Source organism: Spea bombifrons, chromosome 2 (assembly GCF_027358695.1).
Source record: "Spea bombifrons isolate aSpeBom1 chromosome 2, aSpeBom1.2.pri, whole genome shotgun sequence".
Lineage (NCBI taxonomy): Eukaryota > Metazoa > Chordata > Amphibia > Anura > Pelobatidae > Spea > Spea bombifrons.
In genome coordinates, this window is record NC_071088.1 from 77,227,790 (window position 1) to 77,254,989 (window position 27,200).

At 40.4% G+C, this 27,200-nt stretch overlaps 1 protein-coding gene across 1 annotated transcript in view; it reads left to right on the forward strand.

The window, feature by feature from the left end:
- PPM1E (protein phosphatase, Mg2+/Mn2+ dependent 1E) overlaps positions 1-27,200 on the forward strand; it is an 87,295-nt gene that overhangs the window by 43,754 nt on the left and 16,341 nt on the right. The window contains exon 2 of the mRNA XM_053454871.1: positions 14,945-15,063. Coding sequence (XP_053310846.1) covers positions 14,945-15,063 — 119 coding nt within the window. The remainder of the gene's footprint in view (positions 1-14,944; positions 15,064-27,200) is intronic.

Consider the following 27,200-nt stretch of genomic DNA (forward strand, 5'->3'; position numbering starts at 1 on the left):
TGCCAAAATTATCTTGAAACAAAATTTCATATTTACATCAGCACATTCAGTGCGCACATACCTTTGTAAAAAGAAACAAATTGCACAACATAATATTTCTGTGCACTCCAACTACTAAAAAATAGAGGGAACATGGGTTGCAACCGTCCCTGGCACAGGCCAGCGATCCTGTTTCTGTTGCTGTGGTTACATCGGCATGAGTCGAGACAGATGCTAGGTTTAAAAAAAAGCAAAAACTATAAATGGAAAATACATGCTGTTTAGTTATTGGTAGCTTGCTGAGTTAGAACCATTTCAGTCTAATGTGCATTTGTGTACCATATGTTTTTCTATAAAACATAAAATAAGTACTTAAATAATATAGTAATAAATAAATAATACTAGAATGTTAAGTAGAAAATATATCCTATTTATCAGTATATTTTTAAAATGTATGCACACACTGACATCTGTATAATGCTTCTATAAACGCATTTTAACCTATAGATTTTACTTTAGTGTGAACCTAAACAGTCTTGTCACAGCCTATCGCACAAGGCAGGGAAGTGGAAAGGAGTCTGGGTCCCATACAGCTGTGCTGACTGTACTCCCCTGATGGCAGCCCTGGTACCTAACCTAGCCAACATGGCACCTCTAGCGGAAGCATGCTTGTGACCTTGTCCGTCCATATTCTGCAGTGGAGTGACTGGGTTGTCTTGGGACAAGTGAAATCTGCATGTGAAGACATATGAATGGAGGGATAGTGATTAGGGTGTTTGTGGATGATTGTGGATGATTTGCTGGGCATGTTTGCAGACTAAAAAATCAACAGTCCGGTCTGTGCAGACTCTGTGGCTCTCTCTGCTCTTCTCCACTTCTCCTGTTACCTCCCCTTTTGCTCATATCTTCCCTCCATTTGTTGTTCTCTTACTTCCTGGCTATCTTATCTAAATTCTTTTCTCCCTTCTATATCATTGTCATCTGACCTCTTTTATTACTTTTTTTCCTTCTTTTTCGCTCCTTTCACCCCTCTAGCTTCCCGTTTCTCTCGTCCCCTTTTCTCATTCCTCTTTTGTCTCACCTTTCTCTATTCTTTCCTCTGTCATTTTCTCTCTCTTTTCATGTCTCTTCTCTTTTTGTTCTGTCTTCTCTCCTTTTTCTCAACTAAACCAAACATTTGGTTTGGTAAAACCACCCCCATGGTCATACCCAGACCACACCCTAGCCACACCCCTAGGTTCAACCTCTCGATGAGTGTCCTGGAAATGGCTTGGCAAAATGTGGTAACCCTGTATCAAAGTCAGGTGTACACACCATGAGTGTGTATGTCAGCATATGGTATGTGTGTTAGTGTATGGTATTAGTATGTGTGTGCATGAGAGTAGAATTGGTGGTGCATGTGTGTTACTGTAAGGTGTTTGTAAGCATTATTATTATTATTATTATTATTTTATATAGCGCCATCAAATTCCGTAACGCTGTACAATGGGTGGACAGGACACAACAAGTAGTATACAATATAACGATTTGACATACAGAGACAACAGGTGAGGAGGGCCCTACTCAAATGAGCTTACAAGGGTTAAACAAGCTTGAGTCTGTATTGTGTAAATTAACCCTATCATGAAGGGGTTAACTGCAGTACCACTAAAGAAATGTGTGTTTTTGTGGTGTATTTCCCCAATAAACATCCTTTAACTGCAGACCAGGGGGGAAATAATACCGTGATCCTAAATTATTCGGCTAGCAACAAGATCCAAACCAAATTTGTGGTCTATCTGTATTTATGCAGGTAGTCTGTCTCTTTATATTCAGAAAGTATGCCTATACAGGAAGGTGAATGCATATATGTGCACTTTGCACAAATGTATTATTATTGTTATTATTATTATTGGAAAAAGGATCTAAAAATGGCAAACAAATGGCATGCTTAAAGAAACTTAGTATTTGAATGAAGCAAGCATCCCAGTTTAGATAAATTATAGTTTCTTTGTAGTGATTTAATGCTTCATTTGGCAAAATCACAGCTATAGTGTGTTGCCACAGTGATAAAGCAACAGGGTGCTAATAAAGTCATACCCTAACACTGTGAAAAGTGTGCATCAGTAACATTAAGTCAAAGGAAGCAATTCATTCTTATGATTGCCTTTTAAAAATGGGGTAAAGCATAATCATGCCCAAAACAACACATCATAATCAGCACGCTACATCAATTACTGTTTTGTCCACCTAATTTGATGTCAAATGATCTATGCATGGGTACTAGATTGCAACGTTTTGACAGGGCTGTAAATATAACTAGTGCTTTCCCTAACAGTTACATTGCATGAGGTGATATGAACTGAAATGGTGTAATTTGTTTCTGATTTTGTTACATACAAATAGAGGATATACAAATAGATGTTGTTTTACTTTACCAAGAGGGTGTTAGGTAAATTAAACTGCCTCCCATCAGAAGTGGTAGAAACTAATATATCATCATGCATGGGATAGGCATAAAACTATCCTAAATCTAAGATTATGGTCCAGTGGCATAACTAGAATGGTCGCAGCAGTCATAACTGCGACAGGGCCTGTGCCTCTAGGGGGCACAGGGTGACCCCTTGTTCCTGTCTCCTCGTACGGATTCAAAATTGTTTAGAAAGACCCTTTCTAATCTATTTTGAAGCAGCATGGGGAGTTAGTATTGTTGTCACGTGATCCGGCTGTGAAACCGAGGCTGCTCGTCCAGTGTGTAAGTGTGTGTGAGCATTGATGTGTAATTGTGTATGTGAGCATGGATGTGTAAGTGGGGTGAGATGGAGTGTTTTAGAATGAATGTGTACATGTGTGTCAGTGAGTAGGGACCCGGATCCTCCTCTCTCAGCCGGCAGGCATCTGTGCGATGCGCGCAGACATCCTCCGCCACTGTCCTCCACTTCCGCTAGGGCTTCTATGATGGAGCACCAGCATGACATGACCTTCCGGTGCTCCATATAAGCTCTGACGGAAGTACTGGCCAGCGGAGGTTGTCTGCGCGCATTGCACAACGTTTGCCGGCTGACAGAGAGGAGGTCCGTCGCAGCGCTGCAGGGGACCTGGATCATCCTTTCTGGCAGCCGGTGGGCGTCGGTGCGATGTGGGCAGACAACCCCCACTGCTGCCGACACTTCCACTGGTCTTCTATGGTAGAGCACCGGCATCACATGACAGAGAAGCTCACCGGCTGCCCCCACTTAGACACCAAGGAGTCTGGGGGGGGGGTGCAGAGTGGCATATCAGGGTGGGTCTTAAGTTCCTCAGAATGAAGCAAAGGGAAGTGCGCTACCATGTGAGACCAAGCAGCTTTTGGTGCATAACAAGCATTGGCATTTACAGATAGCAAAATGACATTACAGAGACTTCTCCAGGCTCCTGGGGTAGCTAGAGTGGAATTGAAAAAGAAAACTCACTGAAGGGAAATGAGTTAACGTCTTGGAAGAAAAAATAAAAGCTGCTGCCCAAACTATCTACAACAGCTCAATTGTGAAAGATTATCAAGAAATGAGAATGGGCTTTTAGCTCAACATGCATATCAATTTTGAGATAGAAGAGACTTCCAGTCAGGGAAACGTGCGTTAATACAATATAGAGGAATCTGACTTACGCTCTAGGAAACGTATACGATTAAAGTGATGGACATTTTCAGTGGATGTGAGCAAACATTACCCTGCCAGTTTTCTGAATTCTGTGCTGTGATTCTGTTTAAAAAATGTAAATTTCTTTAAATCCAGAATCTTGGGAATTATTTCCTATAACACAATGATTCCAGTGCATCAAAAGACTGTATCATTATTTCTCATGGTTAGTCTGTAACTAATGTTTACTAAGGCAGTGAGGCATAAGGTATAAATGAACACCAGTTCTATTCTGTTTGGTTTGGCATTCTTTATTGGAGTTATTCTGCCTCGTGTAACTCCTCCCAAAGCTGTTTCTACTGAAAGAAGAGAGCATACCGCAGTATGTGTCTTCTTCAGTGGAACTCACATTCTAGTCAATTGAAGCTACATATCCAGTTAAATACATTGGACTAGCCACAGTCAATGAAGTGTATTGTAACTGAACTTTGATATTTTGCTGGAATTAGTTAAATATGACAAAAGTTCCATTTTCTAACTTCATTAACGTGGCCACTTGGCTTTACCCCTCTCATTATCTCCCCTCTTTTTCTTTATCTCACCTCTACCACTGCTTTTTATCTCTCCTCCTATTTCACTTTATTGCACCCCTCTCTTGATATCTGCCCTTTCTCCCTACCTCTCCCCTTTTTTTAATCTCATGTCTATTCTTTCTCTTTATCTCTCCTCCTGTTTCTCTTTATCTCTCCTCTTGTTTCTCTTTATCTCTCCCCTTTCTCCCTACTTCTCCCTTTTCTCAGGCAGCCCTCTCATGAGAGACTGGAACAGGTTTTTTATAATTCATTCCCAACTAAATATGTCGTTGGAAAAGAGGCAAGAGTGCAATAAGCGTATTTGTAAATTGACCTTGAATATAAAACATTAAGGCATGAGGTTACATTTCTTGATTTGCTCCCCACCCGATGATAATGTGATATGGCCTGATATGCAAATAAATCTACAGCTCATCTCTTGTCTAGGATTGGTACAGTAACCTGAATTACATATGGTTGAATGCATTTGTTTCTTATCAAGATATGGTATGGGTGTAGCATTATTCTATAACTTGACTGCACTGATCTGCTGCAAACAAAACTTCAAAAGCAAATATACCAAAAAACCTTTACAAATGCTGCAGCATGCAGAGCCTTCGCGGTGGTATGATAGGAAATGTGCCGTTCATTCACTATCAATCTATATAACGTTTATGTACGCACACTGGCTAAATATAGCAACACACTGCAGGCAAGATAAACGCTGCTGCGGGTCTGAGAGACTCAAATTGCTTACAAATTCAGTTTCAGTGTTCTAGTTCTGAGGATGAAGGCTAACCCTTTCACTGCATTCCTGCACAGAGTACATGTGAATAAAATAAAGAGACACTCAGTACTACTATCACTATTACATACGATTTAATACGTGCAATACATCGCCCACAGGTTTTTGTAGAATTGTGAAATTAATGCATGTCATATATACATAACAATTGTTCACACACTATGTCAGACAATATATACTAAATATTATGCAGCATGGATTTGTATTCCAACAGAAGGCATGTCACTTGTGTTCTTAGGGAATCACCGCAATCATAGTCACTGGCATTATTCTACAAACCAGGCATCAGAAATGGATGTCGTAAGAGTAATTGTTTTTAGTCCCAGATATGACTCTGGAGAATGGTGACTAATACGTACATTGTTTAAAGCTATAGAAAAGAAAGATGGAGCAAGGTATTAGTCAGAACTGCAATCATTTCATACTTTTTTTTATTATTGTTTCATTTATTTGAATGTAGATGTATAGTGAGATGTAGTTACATTGTTACATAGTTCATAAGGTTGAAAAAAGACCTAGGTCCATCAAGTTCATTGCAAAATGTGGCGTTTTACATTTGAGAACCTTGTTGGAGCCAGATTTTGTTTTCATGAACAACGCTGGCATTTACCTTGAACCCTGGATAGCTTTTTTGGACCAAAGCATTTTAGTCTTCAAAGACATGTACTACCCATCTAATTCAAGTAGCTGTATATGCAGTGTAATACATATGAGAAACAAAGTTTTGGAAAGTAGAATCACTCTATACATATATATATACTTTCCCCTTGCCAGCCATCACTTGATATTATCCACAGCCCAGCATCTTGTTCTGATGGTTGTTGGCCATAAAGGTTTTTTCTGCCAAAGACAACTGCTCAGATCTTGCCTATTGTGCTTCTAATTTATTCTCAGCTGTCACTTTCTAGCCCAACTATCCTTGCAGCCCACATGTATCCCATTAAGGGAACAGTATAATGTCTCTGACAAAGAAGAATGCATATTAAAATCCACTGTGAGTAGGTCTACCCTATAGACATGCAGGTACATCCACCAAGGTTGTGACAAGACTACCCTTAGGACGTACCTGTGCATCATTTTGTTTTTACAGCAGGTACATCTTCTTGCCGCTGCATGCAAAATCAGGCTGTTTATTGCGATGCTCCGCACCTCCAGCAGTTGGGAATATTATTCCTATACATTTTTGTTAGTATTGTTGGTACTCTGTACCATCTATTCATTAATTTAAACTGAAGCTAGTTAAGAGTGATTAGGGATTTTTACATAACATCACTCACAATATTTCTTTGCATTTGTCTATGGTTTCAAATAAAAACCCTATTTTTTCTGAACAAAAGGATGTATAATTTGTGTGGGTACCTTAAAAATGGATAAAGGGTATCTTGATTAAACCAACATTTGGTAAAAATGGCCAAAAACATACAGTATGTGTTCTATTAAAAAAACTTGGTATGGGATGGGTTAATGTGCATTTTTCCAAGTTTGGACAGACCCCCCCCACACACACTGGGATTTAAATAGACCCCCCACACACACACAGCATTCACCAAGCCAGAGCTGGTCTGACTGCAGGTGAGTGTATCACGTGCAGGGAGATGTGTTCCGAATACATCCCCTGCACTGCATTTAGCTAGGGGTGGGGAAAGGGGCAAATGCATATGGGGGATTCTGCATAGTGACACAGAGGAAAAACATATTTTGATGTACAGGTATATTCTTAAAACATAGAAAACAAAAATGAAAGTAGGTGAGCTATGAACCAATTCTTCAATTCTGGGTGTTTTTAAGGGAGACCACCTTGAGTATTTGGTTTGGAGATCCCCTCCCCCCTCCCCTTTCCTTTCTCCCTTCTTTTACGAGCGCTGTATTTCATTTATGTATACCTTAGTTATATTCTTAAAACAGATGGTTCTGACATCAAAATCCGGGGAGAATGGCCTACAAATAGCTATATACAATAGCAGAATAGCTCTACCTTCTGATATAAAGAAATCAATCATTTGTTTGTGAAGTGACAGGGACTTTCTTTGCCTATGCTATTCCTAAACAATACAACCCATTTTAAATGGATCAAATAAAATAATTTTTTTCACTGCATATTCCACCATATAAATCTGGTCTTCCATAATTGTGCTATAAGAAATCTATAAAACAAATCCGACAGGACCAAAAGTATAGTTGTCTTTTGAACTGGTTGCCACACTTCTTCTGTATGAGATCAAGGCATTCCACGTCTATGAAACTATTCTTGTGCTCAAGCCCCTAAACCCCAGTGCCATCACCCCCTGTAGTCTGGATGATTTGCACAAAAGCATTTTTCAAAGTTTTTCAATTATTTTAATTACCGGTATAATCTTCATGCATGCTACTATTAGGTTTGGTCATATGTTTCATTGTTCCTTATCATTCTTTTTCATATTTGGTAGGAAGTGATTAGTGGCGATCACCATTTATCATTCAAGAGAAGCTCAATGGCTTGGTCCTCCATCATTGTTTATAGTGATGTTAATGACCTCACTGATGGTAAGCTCACCAGCAACCTTCTGTTCTACTGGATACAAGAGACCTCTTGACTAGTTATGAACTATTATACCATCTCTAATGTTTTCTTTGGCCAGAGATGCTTTTAATTATCTGTGCTAACTCTCTGTGGCTCCATCATATAAAAAAGATGTATCTGATCCTCCTCCTCAAGAGTCTTTTCTTTAAGGAGGTCAGTCTGTCTTTGTAAACCCAATTCCCAACCCACTCTTTCCCTTTTTTCCAGGAGTTCAGAATGTTTGCTCAGTGTCAGTGCATAAAATAAACAGTTTTGTGTAGGTAAAAAGCAGAAGGTAGGAGTACAAAAGGTGATGCTAGGTGGAAGCGTTCCCTCTGTGGATAGTTTTTCCTTTTAAGTAATCAGTGTAAACCTTTGAGGCTATCTTGCGCCTCAGTGGCTACATGCGGAATGATAAAAAGAGAACCCTGCTCATCCATGCAAATCCACACTAACTAATACAATGTGATGTTTTATGTGGGGGTCGCTCTGTTAAGAAACATTTTTCTTCCTTTGTAGGCTTGCAAAACAAGTGAAAAACAAAAGATGTTTTGTGTACCATGACCTTTTCTGATAAGCCAGTCAGTTCAGACCTAGGAGATTTACAGTCTGCTTCTGCAAAAAAGGAAAACAAAATGACTTTTAATCGTTTTAGCTAGAAGAGGACAGATAGTGAAGCTGCAGATGAGAAAATACATGGTTGTATTAAGGGCGACATGCCCTGTGCTTCCAAACAGAGGGCTGTGCAAAAAAGATGAACGTGTTACCGTGCCAAACGTTAATTCATAGCACTTATGCAGAACTACATGTTGTGCTACAATTGTTTTAATTCTTAGGAACAATCTCTATTATGTTTTACCAATAGCTTGTAACATAACTTTAAGGAAGCCTACCATGGAAATGTCTGAAGAAAGTTACACATCTACCCCATCTTCTTTACTGATTTTTTTTCCCTACAGTTCTAAAGCATGTTTCTCGGGATACTAACTGGACTCTTACTTTGGGGAACTGGGATTTGTTGAAAAAAGGAAAGTTGGGATGAGTTACATAGCAGTTACTCTATTCTCCTTTCCTCGCTCTTATCAAAAGCTGTCAGAGCCAATCAGCTCCTGTGAGAACAGCTTTCCAACATCACTGCTTCCCTTGTATAGACATAACTTAGGTTTCTAATGCAATCTGCAAGCACAGTTACATATAGTTATTAAGTGTGCTGAGCTTTAAAATATATATGGTACATTTCCATGTATGGTATAATATGTCTGTTAGCCAATAAGGGTCATCTTTACCAAATAAATACCTGAATGTCGGTGATATAAGCATCACATGTACCCATGTAGCACTCAAAGAGTTAAAGGAAGGTCTTTACTTCAAGTGATTTTTCCTGCCCTTTGAATCTTAATTCGCCAGGAAACGCCAGCCATATATTTTAACCCTATCACCCTGTTCCCAGTAAGACATTTTCTTAAAGGCCTCTGGTCAGAACAGTGAGGAGCTGGATAACACATAGGAAATCATGTTTTCTTTACCATTACGATGACAAAGTTGTTCTTAGCAGAGCTCATCACTTCCAAAGCGTATAAAAGACTCCATTAAAATTGCCACAACTTTCTCAACATTATTCCCTCCACCGAGAAGTCTTTTCACTAAAGGACTTGGCCCAGATTGGGTTTCTGATGAAAAGCTTTTCCTTGTTTGCTTCGGCCACTCTTTTTGCTGATACATATATTTCTAAACATAAATACCTGTCCAACTTGAATACATCGCTACGTGTTACCACAGGGATGGGGATTCTGTTATTATTGTGTTTTTTGATATAGTGTCATTATTTAATCTTATTTTACTGACAGAAAATACACAGAGATCTTTTAATAGAATTCAGTTTTGTAATTGAATTTTCCAAATTGCCCAACATCGACAAATGGCTGAAATGGCAATTAATTAGTAATATTTGTCTAGGTTATTACACACCTAATTGTTTTGCATATAGTTATTATTATTACAATGTACAATATGAGCAGACTTCCCCCATGTAAAACTAGGGGAGCGTAGGCATTTAACATATTTGCCCCAGAGAGAAAAATATTTTAACAGGCATTTGGTAAGGCTGAATAATTGTAATCTTTTGCAAAAGGGAGCTATTTTTCTTTGATTGGAAGAGAAGTTTAAAATAAAACCTTCAACCGTGTACTGGCCCCAAATAATTACCCAATTATCATTTCTCAGTCTCAAGAGGGCTTAATGGGAGATTCGCCTTCTGCTCCAAATGTCTTCCAAGCGTTGTTAAAAATGAGTCATACAGCTAGCATTATCCTGAGAGAAATATTCATGCCGGATTATAAATTTGAATAGAATAAAGGCACGCGTAGTTACCTATTGTATTAGATTTTTGTTTTTCCACATCCATATTTGCCTTTACAAAGTCTGTAACAAAAAATATCAGCACTAAAAAAACAGAACACTTGTTACAGGAACACTACAGCTCTCATGTGTTCTTTATTCCGTATGATAGTTAAGTGTCATATATATATTTAAAGTGTTTTGCAAACCATATATGCCTATATAGGTAGGGCCCTGCCTTACACCATTTGGAAGAGGCAGGGAATACACTATAATTGTAGTTAATTCTTTAAAACATTTTTTTAGAGTATTCCTCTTTTACAGATGTGGCTGGAGCTTATGGCGGGTGAGTGGACAATAGGCAGGAGGTGTCTTTGACTGGAGACAGTAAACGTGTATAGGGTTAAGTGACAAGCGTACCAGTTCAAACCATAAAGTGCTTAGACTTCCAGTGCATCATCCACTACCAATAAGTTAAAAAATATAATAATACTTCCCCTATTGACTGGAGACATAAAATCCTGACATTGAGCAAACAATCTCCATCCCTTGTCACTGTGCACGAAACACAACATTACATATTGTATACAGAGATCCAAACTACATCAAACAACATCATAGAAATGAGGGTGTACGGATGCACATAATACGGTAACCTCTGTCGCTCTGGCTTGGTCATAAAACTCTGATTTTTATTATATTCTTTTGACTTTCTTTGTCATAATGGTATACTATACTCCCAGACGGTTCAAAATGCAGCTGTATATGTGATAGCAAAGGCATTACACCCACTCTGCCAGTACAATCAGAAAGGATTTGCACTTGCGAACCCCTTGGTTTCTGTAATGAGGTCTTTAGTGACAGTGTGTAGGTTTGGGTATGGCAGGGAAAATGCAAGGCTAGGGGGAAGAGTGGAGGCATGATGCCAAGGGTTTAAGATGCATCATGCCTTTATGGCAGAAATGTTTCTAATTATAGAGATAATAGATGCTTATTTTTATTTTGTGCTGTGGCATCATGCATCCAGATTACAGAATTTACTCTTGCTTGCTTTTTTTAACACGATTTGACCACCTACTCATGGCAGGGTTGGCAATGCCAACTGTTAAGTTATGCACTTAGAGAATGCTGTATTTTTCCGTTAGTATTTTTAGTCTCTTAATAACCACCTTCTATCTCCTTTTATTATGTATTCAGCATTAGTGAAACCATGTATGGGCTACCTGAAATATATCCCCAAGTGACTTGTTATAAACTAATTGCCATTATTATTGTGTGCAAATGGGCAACTCATCAACTCAGTCATATTATCTAAATGATTGCTGAGGTACCCGATCTTGTATTCCTACAAATAGTAGTTTGAGCAAGTACAGAATATTAATTCTAACTACAATATTATTGTATGGGAACTGATAGTAACCATTCCACACATCTAATCTGAGAGTTCCTTACATAAAATGAAGGCTTTAGTTAAATTCCTCCTCAATATACGCTTACCTTCCCAATCTCTCTGTATGTGTAGAAATAATTTGTAGCCACCATTTATACTGTACTGCATATCACATATAATTGAATGTGAAATAAAGCTTGCTGACATGCCAACATATGAACTGTGACAAACAAAATTGTAAGTATGTTTCCGAATATAACTATATCATATTATTAGGTGCAGAAGCAAAACATATTCTAGAAAACATGAGCAATGAGACATCATAATAAACAAACACTGTAAATATTAAAGTAATCATAATGTTTAATCTTAATGGGCTTCTGCTGTGGTAGTAACAATCTGAGGATTTCTTTTTTGCGAAAACAGCACATGTGAAACTTTTGGAAACTCTGGAGAACTCTCACTGATTTAACAATACATTATACAAGGCCAGTCAAGCTCATCCTCGAGGAGAAGCTAACCAGGGTTGGCCCTTCATAATGTACAGTAAAGTGAGGAAATTGAAGCCACAACTCTCCCGTCAATGGTCTCTTTAGTGAATAGACCCAGTTGAGTCAGATAACAGGAGATTAAAAGAAGAGATGCTGGGATGTTGAAGTAATGAGACAGAAATAATGAAACAAGGACACCACTGACACTACAACAAGACAACCCTGCTTAACTGTGCTTCTATTTTTAACATTTTGTAATTTACATTTTTAACATTTGTAATGTTTGCTGTAATGCTAATTTTTGGAACTTGAATCTGGTTTTATCATCATTCTGCTATCGTCAGCACTTCAGATTTTGGGGTCATATCTGTAATTTACATATACTACTTGCATCATTTTGTGTGGGTGCTCCCTAAAGAGGGGATGTGCTATGATGCTGAAACCTCTAGTGGCTGAGTTTGAATTCATTTCCCTATGCTGAATCTCCAGGTGCTAATAAAAGACTAAAGAGGCTGGATAAGAGTTCTTCTAGCTTTCTCACTCTTAACAATCAGGTCAATGGAATGCATAAAAGCGAAGGGGAATTCCCAGGCTTTGTCTTTCACAAAAGAGCACGTTTGATGCTGTTGGTAATGATTAACATCATTTTTTATTACAAGCACGTTTGCAGGAGCGCCACTGGCTTGTTTTGGCGGTGTAATCTCAAATACGTACAGACCTACCGTCCATGAGACAGGTGGTTCTGCTCTATAATGTCAGCAATGTCATCTAAAGCATTTTCAGAATTATTATAATGCACTACCAGCATATAGTACATCCAGGAAACATCAACAGGAAAGAGTAGTAGGACAAGGCAGTAGGTGGTCGCAATCATTTGCCTTCATTTCAGATCAGGGATAAGCAAAGTGTCCGTACAAGGACACCAGTGTCTGTGGCGAGGTTTGTGAGGTCCATAGAACATCATTAAATTGTCCACCGCAGACACCAGTAAATGTCCACCGTGAGTAATGTTGGTGCCTACCCCTGTTTTAGATGGTTTTTAAGGAGTTTTTTTTTTTAATGGGGTTTAGTGAAGTAGGTATGAGCAACAGAGATTTGTTTAAACCTCACCAGTTTACCAAAGCTGCAAAGGCACAGGGATAGCAGAATTCAGAAAGTTATGCCCTAAGTACAGTAATCTTTTATACAATGGTACGCCTCCAATCTGACCTTTACTTGTCCATAGCCATAAAGTCTTGTTTGCATATGAAATGCACATTAGCACAATTATGCAAACTACTGACTATGGGCTTTAGTTGCCATGTTTTATTTTTATCTTCGACGCTACACAATTACATAATGCTCCCTGGAGAAAACCTAAGTAAGCAATTACATTAGGAGAAATACCTTGTCGAGCTGTTACCAAATGCTTGAGAAATGAAAGTGCAAGCTTTCAAAGGTGTGTATTGATTTCTCAGGGGGAATTATACAGTTGCACTAGTTGGCCCTGAGGACAGGATTTAGCTAAATTAAGGTGCTTTTATTTGAGTGGTACATATTGACAGTGGCTAATTATAAATAAAAAGCCTTCATCAGGCAAATTAAACTTGCATGGCTACTATGGCATTAAGATGTCAGATAATAATGTTTTCGAAAATGCACAAATTCGTGTAGATTGGCACATGTATAATATTTGTGTATGTATATATATATATATATATAAATATATATATATATATATATACCAATCAGCCATACCATTATGACCACCTGCCTAATATTGTGTAGTTCCTTTTTTGATGGCAAAACAGCCCCCATCGACGTATGAACTCCACTAGACCTCTAAAGTTGTGCTGTGGTATCTGGCACCAAGACATTAGCAGCAGATCCTTTAGGTTCTGTAGGTTGCCAGGCTGGGCCTCCATGGATTCATCCTGGTGCCATGTGTTCTCCAGCTACACAGCCCCATACGCCGCAAACTGCGATGCACAGCATTAACTTTTTCAGCAATTTGAGTTACAGTAGCTATTCTGTTGGATTTGACCACATGTGCCAGCCTTCTCCCCCTACATGCATTAATGAGCCTTGGTCACCATGACCCTGTTGCCAGTTTACTGCTTTTTCTTCCTGCCACCACTTTTGATAGGTACTGACCACTGCGGACAGGGAACACCCAGTTTTGGAGATGCTCTGATCTAGCCATCACAATTTGTCCCTTGTCAAAGTCACTCAGATCCTTACACTTGCCCATTTTCCTGCTTCTAACACATCAATTTTGAGGACGAAATGTTCACTTGTTGCCTAATATATCCCACCCACTAACAGGGGTCATGATAACAAGATTATCAATGTTATTCACTTCACCTGTCAGTGATCATAATGTTATATATATATTAAGCCATTAAACAAATAATTACAATTCTTTACTAGTTTTCACAGTAATATTCTGTACAGTTACAAAATACATTAACATACAGTATATGGGTATATTCACCAGTACCTAATCCACTAATTCTACACAAGGGTGTGAGTTACGGCACAACTAATTCTTATTGGACTACTAAAGAGTTTCTTGGGACATCTGTGCACTCATTGAATAGATTGTATAGATCATTATATGTTGAATAGCGTAAAAAAGGCTTTTTTTGCCCACAATTCCACTATAGTTCTTTCTTATAGTCTCTTAAAAATATAATAATGCTCGAATTTATGGCACATTAGTGGAATCTATTGAGCCTTCACCATAGTACATTCCTTCCCTGTGATTTTTCGACAAGAGCTGAATATTCCTTTTAAGCAACGTGAAAAAATGTTCCAATCAGCATGCATACATATATTTCTTAAAATATAGTTTTGGTTCAAAGATTTTTTCCATATTAGTTTTCAATAGAACCTTACTTGGTGTATTTAGTGGTTTTGTGAAACCTTTCCCTAAGATGACTTAAGTACCAGCAAACAAATGAGGTGTTAGAAACTCATTAAAGGCTTTATGTTATTAAAGCAGCTTGACTCATAAACATTGCGAACAATCTAGCTTTGTCACCTCTAACAAATAGACCAACAGCGGAGAGTGATCTCATTGGCAGGATATTTCCTTCACAATTAGATTTACATGATGATGTTTAAATAACAAGCAACCTACAAACCAGTAGTATCATTTATTATGGCATATAACTGGGGAACTCTTTGCCCTCTAGGTATAGGCATCTTGCTTAGGACAATGTGACTAACTTCTTCTTCTGTCTTCTTCCATTAGTAATTGCCTATCGTTCTTGGCTGCTGGACTGGCAAGGGCCACTGCAGATGAGATATTGCAAAGTGACTTATCCGTGTACTACTTACCAAAGCATGTGGATGGAACGGAAGGCATCATACGTAAGTCTTCATCTGTCTGGTTTTATCAAATGTACAAGAAAGCAAAGTTCTTATAGCATTTAGAGGTATTGTAAGCATAGAACCATAGGTATGTAATTGATGGCTTCTCTGCTGCACCCTAGGATATGTTTATCTGTGAAAATACTCCTATGCGTGTAGCAGGTAGGAAAATAAACCCAAACAACAGAGGAACATGCTGGGGCAGGTTAAAAACAAAGAACAGAGGAACTCAAAATAAAGAATAGACTTCTACAGCAGCCCACAAACGAGTCTGAATGTGTGCTCCTCACCATTCAGGGTAACAAACAGGGCTCTGCCAGTATCGATTCTTTGTAGTGAGGTTTTATCACCACATTGACCTCTTTTAAAGAGGTCTCACCGTCTGTTTTTTCCAGCCTTAAACACAAGTGTTTCTCCACTGTTGTTACATCAGTAAGTAGAATGCTTCCTTCTTATATTAACTTACCCAAAGTTATTCACACCTTGTGTGTTTACGCTGTATCCTAATGCATGTCAGATTTATAAGTGATACATGTTCCTGGCATTCAACCTATGTCCTGTTGTATAGAACATCTAAATCTGCACATATAGTATTCAAATTAATCCACAAGGGTCTGTTTATAAAATATTGCCGGTCAAAATGTATAGATGGATGTACCCTAAACTATGTCCGTTCGTTTCCAGTACTACAAGCATGTAATATCATAGCATGCCTAAAAGCAACGACAAGTATTGTCCACTCCTTGGCAATGTCATGTTCCTAAGTATTACGTGACATATTTCAAGTATATGTACACGTGTTTATACTAAGAACACTATATTTGTTATAAATAGTCTTCTTAATATTCCCTTTCCTTCTTTATTTATAGAAAGGATTTGTGTGTGCTTACCTCTGATGAAGCCTTATCGGCGAACAGTTTCTCAAATTGAAAGCACTCTGTATGCTCAATTGCACATTCAATGTTTTTATGTTATATACATTTTATTATTGCACCTTTGTATTATGTATTAAAATGTATTTGTTCTTAATGGAAACTATCTATATTTTGGTAAGTGCTTGCAAAAATTGATTCTATCAACAAGGTGGGTTTTTTTGCTCTGGAGGTTGTGGCTTCCATTTTTTTCCTTTCCCATCTCTCCTTGAGCGGACACTTGGGTGTCAAAGCAGCAGCCAAGTTTTTGGTGGTTACGCTGGATGACAGAGAGTTAGAGCTCACTTTACAACTTGGACAACGGCTTATCCCTTTCGACCTCTTGTTTCATGGGGGGGATTGGTCTGTGAGTCTGCTTTGGGAGTTTCTTCAGGTTGTATATTGTGTTTTTTATTAGTTCCTGTTGAACAGACAAGGTATCTCCCCATCAGTTCTGTTCTTTCTCCCTTGTGTGAGATGGTGGGAGCCTGGGGACCTTACTTGGATTTGGAAGAATAAGCGCTGAAAATGTTTGCCTAATAAGTAATTTAAAGCTTCCTTGAGCACTTTTCTTGTTTTTGTACCGTATTTACTTTTGGAACCAATTATTCACTCTACTAATGATTATCACCCTCCTGGCAGTAATTATATGCTTATACAACACGATTTTAGGATATCCTCACAGAAGTCCAAGTTTGGGGATTTGGTTGATGGTCAAAAACAATTTAAATGTGGTATTCTGCTAAAATTCAATAGCACGAGTATTACTTGCAATCTCCAACTAAGAAATCCATTGGGAAATAATGTTGTTTAGCACTAATGCAAGGAAACAATGTTATTCTCTCTTTTAGCCAAGACCAACTTTACTTTTCAGTTGTTTTACTCCTTGTAGTCTAGACTGATAACCTAGTACCCTCTAGTAATAACTCATATATACAAGACATTGTCAGGCAGCAATTAATCGCCCCCAAAGTGGTTAACAGGGAAGCACAATAATTCTGTTAATCCCAGAGTTTTTATCCTGATGTGTCTGAGTGCAGGGGTTGGCAGGAAACCTGGGAGCAGATGCCTTGCATAAAAGGATTAAACCAGCAGCTGATTAAACCACTCAATATTATATGCTACTGAGAAATCACAGTCTAAGGGATGCCAGTAAATGCCGGATGGGCTTTCCCAAAACGCTTATCAACTTCCTTAGGGCAACACTCTCAAACAGCATCATTAATAGGCTGAAAACACAGACGTTTAAAAGAAAAATCACTGACTCAGAGATCATGTCATTTTAAATATCATTAAAACATTCTGCCATTCAGTCGAAACACATACCAGCATGACATCACACACTTCCAGTGATGCAACACACAAAATAGACTAAACCCACACAGAGTACTATTATGAGCCGCAAAACTCTTAATCAATAAGCTTTGGATTACTCCTTGAGTAGTGACCTGAAACTAATTATATCACACAAATTCCACGTGTCTGCCCTGATCTCTCCCATAGCATCTGATTCTGTGTATGCTTTTGTATTTTGACTAGCAGCTGCATAGTCTCTTGGGTTCAACTCCTAGATCCAGACGGTTGTAATGTTAATTTTATGTGTTACTGTTGGTTAACATAACATATGGGAAATTATTAGTTACATATTGTATGAACCAAGTATCAACCAATGTTCAATGTAATCAAACTGATCATTGTGATCGGTATGTGCGTGGAACAGCTATGGTGACCAGACAATTGTAGAGCATTTTATACATTGTCAATAATATACATTTTCCAGGTACTGACTATTGAACAGTCACTAAATACATTTATTTTATCAGTTTGTTTGCTTGTGCTATGTGTCAGTGCCAAGCTCTGTACATATACTCCCAACCCATACTAGGGCAGGAGAGCAGCTTTGACACCTTCCCTCACCCACCGTCTAGTGTCTGCACCTTGCATCTGTAAGATCACAGATTGGAGGTTGTTTATTATCTGTAATATGTTGTCCATTAGAGGTTTTTCAGCTATGAAGTGTGAGGTTGGTTCTAGGTAACCTACATGTAGAAGAGGCTTAAAATAGGTCCTTACTATTCCAGCGATGCAAGTATTTTTATAGTGTGGCTTTTGCCACGTATTAAGGCCTCCCCTGTATATAAAGGTTATAGGGTTTATCTTGTTTAGCAATGCTGTCACAGTTGATTGCATAAATTACAGAACATTTCTGTTGGTCCTATACTACTAATACTGCGGGCTGAGTGGAGGATCTGTCCCCATAATTTATCCAATGTTCCTGCTCTCATAGATGTAATGATATATCTCACAAAGAATAGGCTTCATTGTTCCTACGACCTTTGGATATTAATTAAAAAAAATAATAAACTAAGATTAGACAGATTCCTGAGCGGGTTCCAGGTATAGCTAGCTTAGAGAGTGCTTTATTCAAATTCTTTATCTACAGCCTGTTATCAACAAAGAGAGGGTCTTTAAAATTTATAACCAAAACACCAAAACGTTAGTTCTAAAATAAAATTTTATAGAACAAGAAAAAGGGGATTCTGAGATGTAAATCTTATTTCTTTGCTAATATTTAATTGTGGGGAAAATGCAGCCAAGCACAAGATTGTTAACAGCTGGAAAAGCCCCATGAAAGTCCAGTACATACTCTTGCAACTGTATGTTCACTCAAAAGTATAAAAGCCCCTGTGTTGTCCTGTAGCCAATACAGCTCTCCTTTTGGCTGCCATATTGAACCTAATTTATCATGCCTTACAGAATCATAATCATTCATTTGGGTCTATTCACTAAATCAAGTGGTCAACCGAATTAAGGGTTAACTTTATTATTAACTAATAAAGAGGTATGCATAACTACCTTGTTGAAAAAGATCCAGAAGAAGGTTTCCTGGGTGTCCTCAACCTGTCCTGCCATCCCCTCCATTTGACACATAGAGTAACCTTTTTACAAAATGTCTAGTAGTTTCTATTAGAACCCTTTAAACTGAATCAGTTTATTGGATGCTTTGGAGAGACGGTAGCACATGAATATGCAGTCACTGTTATAGCAAAGTGGTGGGCAGTAGTTGGTTTCCACTTTTAAGGTACAAGGGTTATCTTGATACACTCCCTTGTTGGACCCCAAAGTGGTAGCTCATTTAACCAAACATGTTGTGAGCATGTATTAAACACGTTTATTGAAACGTACAATGCAGATTATATAAAATAAACTAGGTTGTCATTCTAAAGTGCATACTTGACCCATGTTGTAGTTATGATGTAAAGCACTGTCCAGTTTATATAGCCAGACTAGAACAAAAGCCTAACCTGGCATATAACGCACACCAGCAGATGCGGTCTCTGCAGTTGAAAAATAGGCCAGGATGTTGTACATCTGGGGTTGGAATTGTTATGCCATTTGGAGTTGTTGGTTCTCTCGTGTATAGAAAACGTTTCACATTTTGTCTGAAGTGCCCTTGCTCCCCTTGACAGTCTGATATGCATATGGAGATTTTCTCTGTGTAATGGCACACTTACAGTAACTTTTGATGCTATCAAGTAGGGTCCTGCAAGCTCTTCAGTGTGACTTACTGTTATTTGAACTAGTCTTTTGCAAATAAACTAATGACTCTCTATGAAACATGGAACAGGGAAGCTTGCACTGGGCCTCCAGGGAGATTTTTTACCTGAAGCACACTATTTTTTTAGTTTTGTCTATCACACAGTCTTCATGGTAATTAGAAAATAAAGCAAATCATTGGAATGTATATTTTGTTCAGTACCATGGATAGGGAAATTAGACTTCCAACCCCTATGTACAGGCTTCTACAAATAAAAAATATTCAATGCATTGCAGCCCACTCTGAAAGGGAAGTTGTGAAAAACTCAGCAGTAAATAAGCATGACCTTGGTCTGGGGATTTGATCATGCACAGACTCTGCTGTATACTTCTTTTCTTAAAGGTTCTATTTAAATGGAAAAAGATACACATGAGTACTAGTGTTATTTATCCCGCAGACCTTATTCTAAGCTCACAGAACAGAACACAGGACAGCTGGCAGCAACACCAGACACGTGGATGGACAGAGAAGGCAAATATAGCCATGCTTCTCATTATTGCACAATGTAGTAGCACAGCTAAGTAAAGGGGTATCTTACTTTAAGGGCAAAGTAGGGTGTCTCTAGAGTTTGAGTTATTGACAAAGGTACTGAGAGGTGGAATATAAATAATGAAGTTCAGAAAGAGACAGACCGCCATTGATAGCCATTAAATGAGAAATAATACAAGGAACCTACAGAATACCTAATACTGTGATATTTCATATTATTCTCAATGTTATTTTTTACAATTACATAAGATATTTTATCATGGATTTATTCGTTTTCACTTTATTACTATTAATATAAGGTGACTTTCCTAAACGTAAGAAACAAGACCAAGGACCAATTAAGCTTTGAGTCTTTATGCCAACAATAATGGACAAACCAGATGGGCCAAATTCTCCTAGTTATTCTCCATAACTCTCTGTTATTTCCAGTTCTGTTATGTGGAAAATGCCATCATGTTGACACATTTAATGTTTTCAGTCACTGATCTGGCACTGTCTTATGAGACAAAATTTTCTCATAGTGCTGACCAGCATATGGAAAGAGGGGCTCTTATGACATTGCACTCTAAATACATAGACATGTTACCTTTCGCTGGCGGGTCTGTCCAGGGAGCTCCTCTGCTGCCGTCCTCGGTGCTATGGAGGTGCACACACGTGCACGCTGTCATGGCGGCCAGGAATCCTTACCCAGCAACTGCGTACGTCACGCTAGGGGGCGGGTCCTCCCGCTTTTTATCTGATTGGCTGATTATTGCCTGCAGCTGTTTGGCACCAAATTTAAACCCACTGCTCACTCTAATCTGAGCCCTTGTGTGGTACAAACGTTATCACTGTCTCAGTGTGCTATATTCTGATTTACTGGTTTCCTGACTCCTGCTTTGTTCCTGACTACTCTTTGATCGCCGCCTGGATTGACTTTGGATTGCTTTTTGAACTTTGCCTGTTTGCTGCCTGCCTCGACCTTGGACTGTGACCTGTTTATGCTATTGGAACTTTCCTGCTGTTGTCCCACTATTCCTCCTGCTACTACCCGTCCTGATATCCTACCATTCTGCAAACGGGACCCGTCTCTCGTCGAATTGTTACAGTACACAAGGGCCATTTAATGGATCCCGCAGAAATGGATCAGCTGTTCCGGTCACAGGAGGCAAGAATGCAAGGAATGGATCATCGTATGGATCAATTGGCGCAAGCCCTGCAAACTCTCCTCACACGCACTGATCCGCTGGCAAGTACCGCTACTCCTCCTGTTAACCCACAAGTCACCACACCGCCTGCTGCGGCTATACCATTGCGCCTACCACCTCCACCTCGTTATGGAGGGGATCCCAACACCTGTAGAGGTTTTCTTAATCAGTGTGCGATCCAGTTTGAGCTAATGCCTTCTATGTTTCCATCTGACCGAGCCCGCGTCGGCTATATTATTTCACTCCTGACAGACCGAGCCCTAGCCTGGGCTTCGCCTCTTTGGCAAAAGGAGTCGCCTTTAATCAATGACTACCGTGACTTTGTGGCTACCATGCAAAGAATCTTCGATTTGCCAGGTCGTGAGGCCACAGCTTCTGCATCGCTCATGTCTCTCCAACAAGGCTCCCGTTCCTTAACAGACTACGCCATAGAATTCAGAACGGTAGCCGCTGAACTGGGTTGGAACAATGAAGCCCTAGTTGCTGCATTCATGCATGGCCTATCTGAGAAGTTAAAAGACGAATTAGCAGCCAGAGATGTGCCTGAGGACCTGGAGGATCTAATAACATTTGTATCCCGCATAGATCTCCGCCTCAGAGAGCGTCAATCACAAAAGGAGAAACAAAGGAAACCTCTTATACGGCTAGCTCCCCGTTTCTTCAATTCCACACCCCAGAGACTAGACCCGGAGGAACCTATGCAATTGGGTGCTACCTCCTTAACTGAGCAAGAAAAGACTCATCGTCGCACTGAAGGCCTCTGTCTGTACTGCGGAGGTAGGGGACATTTCGCTAGATATTGCCCGAACAAGCCGGGAAACGCCCGCACCTAGGTAGGATCAGGGGACCTACTCTGGGTGTTCTTTGTATCTCCCCTGAGCACCAGATGAAACGCATGACGGTTCCAGCCTCATTATCTTGGGAAAACACCAGGGTAAACGTAGAGGTACTCATCGATTCCGGTGCTGCTGGTAATTTCATCGACTCCACGTTTGTTACCCGGTATAATATACCGCAGGTCAAGAGACATACACCACTGACATTGGAGGCAATTGATGGTAGACCTCTAAGCCCTTCCACTGTTACCCATGAGACAGAGGCCATCGTCTTTCATGTAGGAGCACTGCATCAAGAGGTTATGAACTTCAATGTGATTACATCTCCTTCCTGTCCTGTGGTGATTGGATTTCCTTGGCTCCAGAAACACAATCCGACGATAGACTGGAGAACTGCTCAAATCGTGTCTTGGGGTGAGGACTGTCAAAAACGCTGTCTTTGTAAAATCTCACCCGTACACAGTGTCACTATCTCTCCTCTCTCCACCAGAATTCCGAAACCGTATCAAGCATTTGCGGATGTTTTCAGTAAGAAGGAAGCGGATCGCCTACCACCCCATCGTCCCTATGACTGCCCAATCGATTTGTTACCTGGAACCACACCTCCTAGGGGCAGGGTATATCCTCTTTCGAAACCAGAGAACGAGGCTATGGAAGCCTACATCAAGGAGAATTTGGAGAAAGGCTTCATCAGAAGGTCCACTTCCCCGGCAGGAGCGGGATTCTTCTTTGTGAAAAAGAAAGAGGGGGATTTAAGACCATGTATTGATTACCGTGGTTTGAACCAGATAACAATAAAAAACAAATATCCCATACCTCTGATTCCTGAATTATTTGACCGTTTAAAGGGTGCTACTATCTTCACAAAACTTGATCTCAGAGGGGCCTACAACCTTGTACGGATACGTGAAGGACATGAATGGAAGACCGCCTTCAATACCAGGTCAGGTCACTATGAATACCTGGTCATGCCATTCGGGCTCTGCAATGCCCCAGCAGTGTTCCAAGACTTTATTAATGATTGCCTCAGAGACTATCTCTCCCAATTTGTTTTAGTATATCTTGACGATATCCTAATATATTCACCAGATCTCCAGACGCATCGCCGGCACACTACCCTTGTTCTTCAAAGATTAAGGGAGAACGGACTCTATGCTAAACTTGAAAAGTGTCAGTTTGAGGTTTCCAAAGTTGCTTTTCTTGGTTACATCATCAGTTCGTCCGGTTTTGAAATGGATCCTACCAAATTGAATGCCATCCTTCACTGGCCTAAACCAGAAGGCTTAAAACCTCTTCAGCGATTCTTGGGCTTTGCAAATTATTATAGGCGTTTTATCCGGAATTTCTCACGGGTCGCAGCTCCTCTCACAGCCCTTACTAAGAAGGGGGCCGACGTACACAACTGGCCTAAAGAAGCTTACCAAGCTTTTCAGAAGCTCAAAAAGGCATTTACCTCTGCTCCGGTCCTGGTTCACCCTGACCCGTCTCTTCCTTTCACCCTTGAGGTCGATGCCTCAGAGAGCGGAGCGGGAGCTGTACTATCCCAGAGGAAATCTTACTGTAGTCCGCTACACCCATGTGGCTTCTTCTCTAAGAAATTCAGTTCATCCGAAAGGAATTATGATGTGGGAAACCGGGAACTCCTAGCCATCATACTTGCCTTGGAGGAGTGGAGACACCTCTTGGAAGGCACCACCATCCCGATAACCATCATTACAGATCACAAGAATTTATCCTATCTGAGCACAGCTAAACGCTTAAATCCACGACAGGCCCGGTGGGCACTCTTTTTGTCACGCTTTCAATACATCATTACTTACAGACCCGGCTCCAAGAATACCAAGGCTGATGCTTTATCCCGTCAACACGCTACTATCATGGAGGAGGAAGAGATCGAAAAAGAACCCATTATTCCAAGGAACAGGATACTGGCCATGGTTAAAACAACACTTGAGTCTCCTCTGATAACCAGACTTAAGGCTATGCAACACCATCTTCCTACCAACCTACCACAGGGAAAATTGTTTGTGCCCATGCGGGAAAGAATCCCTCTCATGTCTATCCATCATAATACTTTACCTACTGGACATCCAGGTGTTTCTCGAACCATTTCCTTGATCAAAAGATCATACTGGTGGCCTACCATGAATAAGGACATCAAGGAATATGTGTTAGCCTGCCAAGCCTGCGCCAGGGTGAAGACACCTCGCTCACTACCTTCTGGTCTGTTACAACCACTTCCTCTACCCGAACAACCTTGGACCCATCTATCGATGGATTTTATTGTGGACCTGCCGCCTTCCAATAGATATACTACTATTTTGGTGGTGGTCGATAGATACTCGAAAATGGCTCATTTCGTTCCACTTCTTGCTTTACCTACAGCGGCAGCACTTTCTTCTATCTTCATAAGAGAGATCTTCCGATTGCATGGACTACCTAAAGAAATTGTCTCAGACAGAGGGAGCCAATTCGTGTCAAGATTCTGGAGAACGTTCTGCTCTGAGATGGGAATCAAGTTATCGTTTTCGTCTGCCTACCATCCCCAATCCAATGGGGCAGCGGAGAGGACCAACCAATCACTGGAACAGTACCTACGCCTTTTTATTTCAGACCATCAGGACAATTGGTCCGATCTTCTTCCCTGGGCCGAATTTGCCTTCAACAATGCTACTCATGAGTCCACTAAAACATCTCCGTTCTTCTGTTGTTCCGGTGTACATCCACGTTTCCTACCTGACTCCTTCCAAATGACTAACATTCCTACTCTGGATGACAGATTAGCGGATTTAAGAAGGACCTGGAATACAGTTCGGAAATCGCTACAGCAGGCTACTGAGAAACAAAAGAAACACGCAGACAAAAGAAGAGGTGGAACACCCTCATATCTCCCGGGTGACCGTGTATGGCTATCCACTAAGAACATTAGGTTGCGTGTCCCTTCATCCAAACTTGCCCCTAGATACATCGGCCCTTACAAGATCCTCAGACGCATCAACCCAGTGGCTTACGAGTTGCAACTGCCTCCAACTCTTAGGATACCCCGGGTATTTCATGTGTCCCTCCTGAAACCCCTTCACTGTAACCGGTACACCACTCTGGATCCTGTTCCGGATAAGGTCCAGGTTGATGGTCACGAAGAGTATGAGGTGCGTTCTATACTGGACTCCCGTTTCCACAGGGGCTCTTTACAGTATTTGGTCCATTGGAAGGGTTATGGACCCGAAGAACGTTCCTGGGTGTCGGCCAAGGATCTTCATGCCCCACATCTGGTGAAAGGTTACCATCGCTGCTTTCCTTCCCGTCCTGGTTGTGCCCGTCCGGAGTCCGGCCCTTGCGGAGGGGGTTCTGTTACCTTTCGCCGGCGGGTCTGTCCAGGGAGCTCCTCTGCTGCCGTCCTCGGTGCTATGGAGGTGCACACACGTGCACGCTGTCATGGCGGCCAGGAATCCTTACCCAGCAACTGCGTACGTCACGCTAGGGGGCGGGTCCTCCCGCTTTTTATCTGATTGGCTGATTATTGCCTGCAGCTGTTTGGCACCAAATTTAAACCCACTGCTCACTCTAATCTGAGCCCTTGTGTGGTACAAACGTTATCACTGTCTCAGTGTGCTATATTCTGATTTACTGGTTTCCTGACTCCTGCTTTGTTCCTGACTACTCTTTGATCGCCGCCTGGATTGACTTTGGATTGCTTTTTGGACTTTGCCTGTTTGCTGCCTGCCTCGACCTTGGACTGTGACCTGTTTATGCTATTGGAACTTTCCTGCTGTTGTCCCACTATTCCTCCTGCTACTACCCGTCCTGATATCCTACCATTCTGCAAACGGGACCCGTCTCTCGTCGAATTGTTACAAGACATTAATATTAAATAGTTCCCTTCTTTGCAGCTATAACAGTTTCCACTCTTTTGGGAAGGCTTTCCGCACAAATTTGGATTGTGTCTGTGGAAATCTCTGTTCCAGTTCATCCCAAAGTTTTTTGATGGGGTTGAGGTCAGGGCTCTGTGCAACCATGTCTTTATGGACCTTGCTGAGTGCAGTGGGCACCGACTGTAATAGAAAAGGGCCTTCCCCAAACTATCCCCACAAAGTTGGAAGCATAGCATTGTCCAAAATGTCTTTGAATGTTGTAGCATTAACATTACCCCTTACTGTAAGTAAGGGACCTAGCCTAAACTCTGAAAAACAGCCCCAGGCCAAATCCCCTTTCGTCCACCAAAGTTTTCAGTAGGCACTATGTATTCCATTAGGTAGTGTTCTCCTGGCATCCACCAAACCCTGAATTATCCATCAGACTTCCAGATGGTGAAATTTAATTGATCACTCCAGAGGACACATTTCCGTTGCTCCAGAGTGCAGTGGCGATGTGCTTTACACCAGACAATGCTAGGTATTGCTCATAGAGATCTTTGGCTTCTGTGCAGCTACTCAGCCATAAAAACTAATTTCTTGAAACAACTGACATACAATGCTTGCACTGATGTTGCTTTCAGAGGCAGTTTGGATCGTTTGTAGTGAGTGATGCTACAGAGGACAGATCATTTTTATGCTCTTCAGCACTTGGCAGTCTTGCTCTGAGTGTGTGGTCTACTGCTTTATGGATGAGCTGCTGTTACTACTAGACATTTCCACTTCACAATAATAGCACTTGCAGTGGACCGCAGCAGATCTAGCAGTGCAGAAATTTCACAAACTGGCTTGTGGCAAAGGTGGCATCCTATGACACTGCCATGTTTGTCTAAGGAGATGGCTGCCTACGTGCTTGATTTTAAACACTTTAGCAATGGGTGTGGCTGAAACACCTAAACGTAATAATTAGGAGGGATGTCTCAATACTGTCATCTGGAGATAAATGGCTGATATGGTTCCATACAAGGAATCCAATTAATGTAAATAATTTATTGTGCAGTATGATAAAATAATTTACATATAATTTAGTATAAGAAGACGTCTACAACTTCCAGCTTGGGCTGTTATAGGATGATTCGTATTGTTTCCCATTTCTTAGATTTTGGGCCTTTTAGATGGTCTCTATAGAGTTAATTTCACTAATAATCATTACCTCTGACAAGCAGACCTTAGAGGTTGTAAAATGAATGAGACAACATCATGTT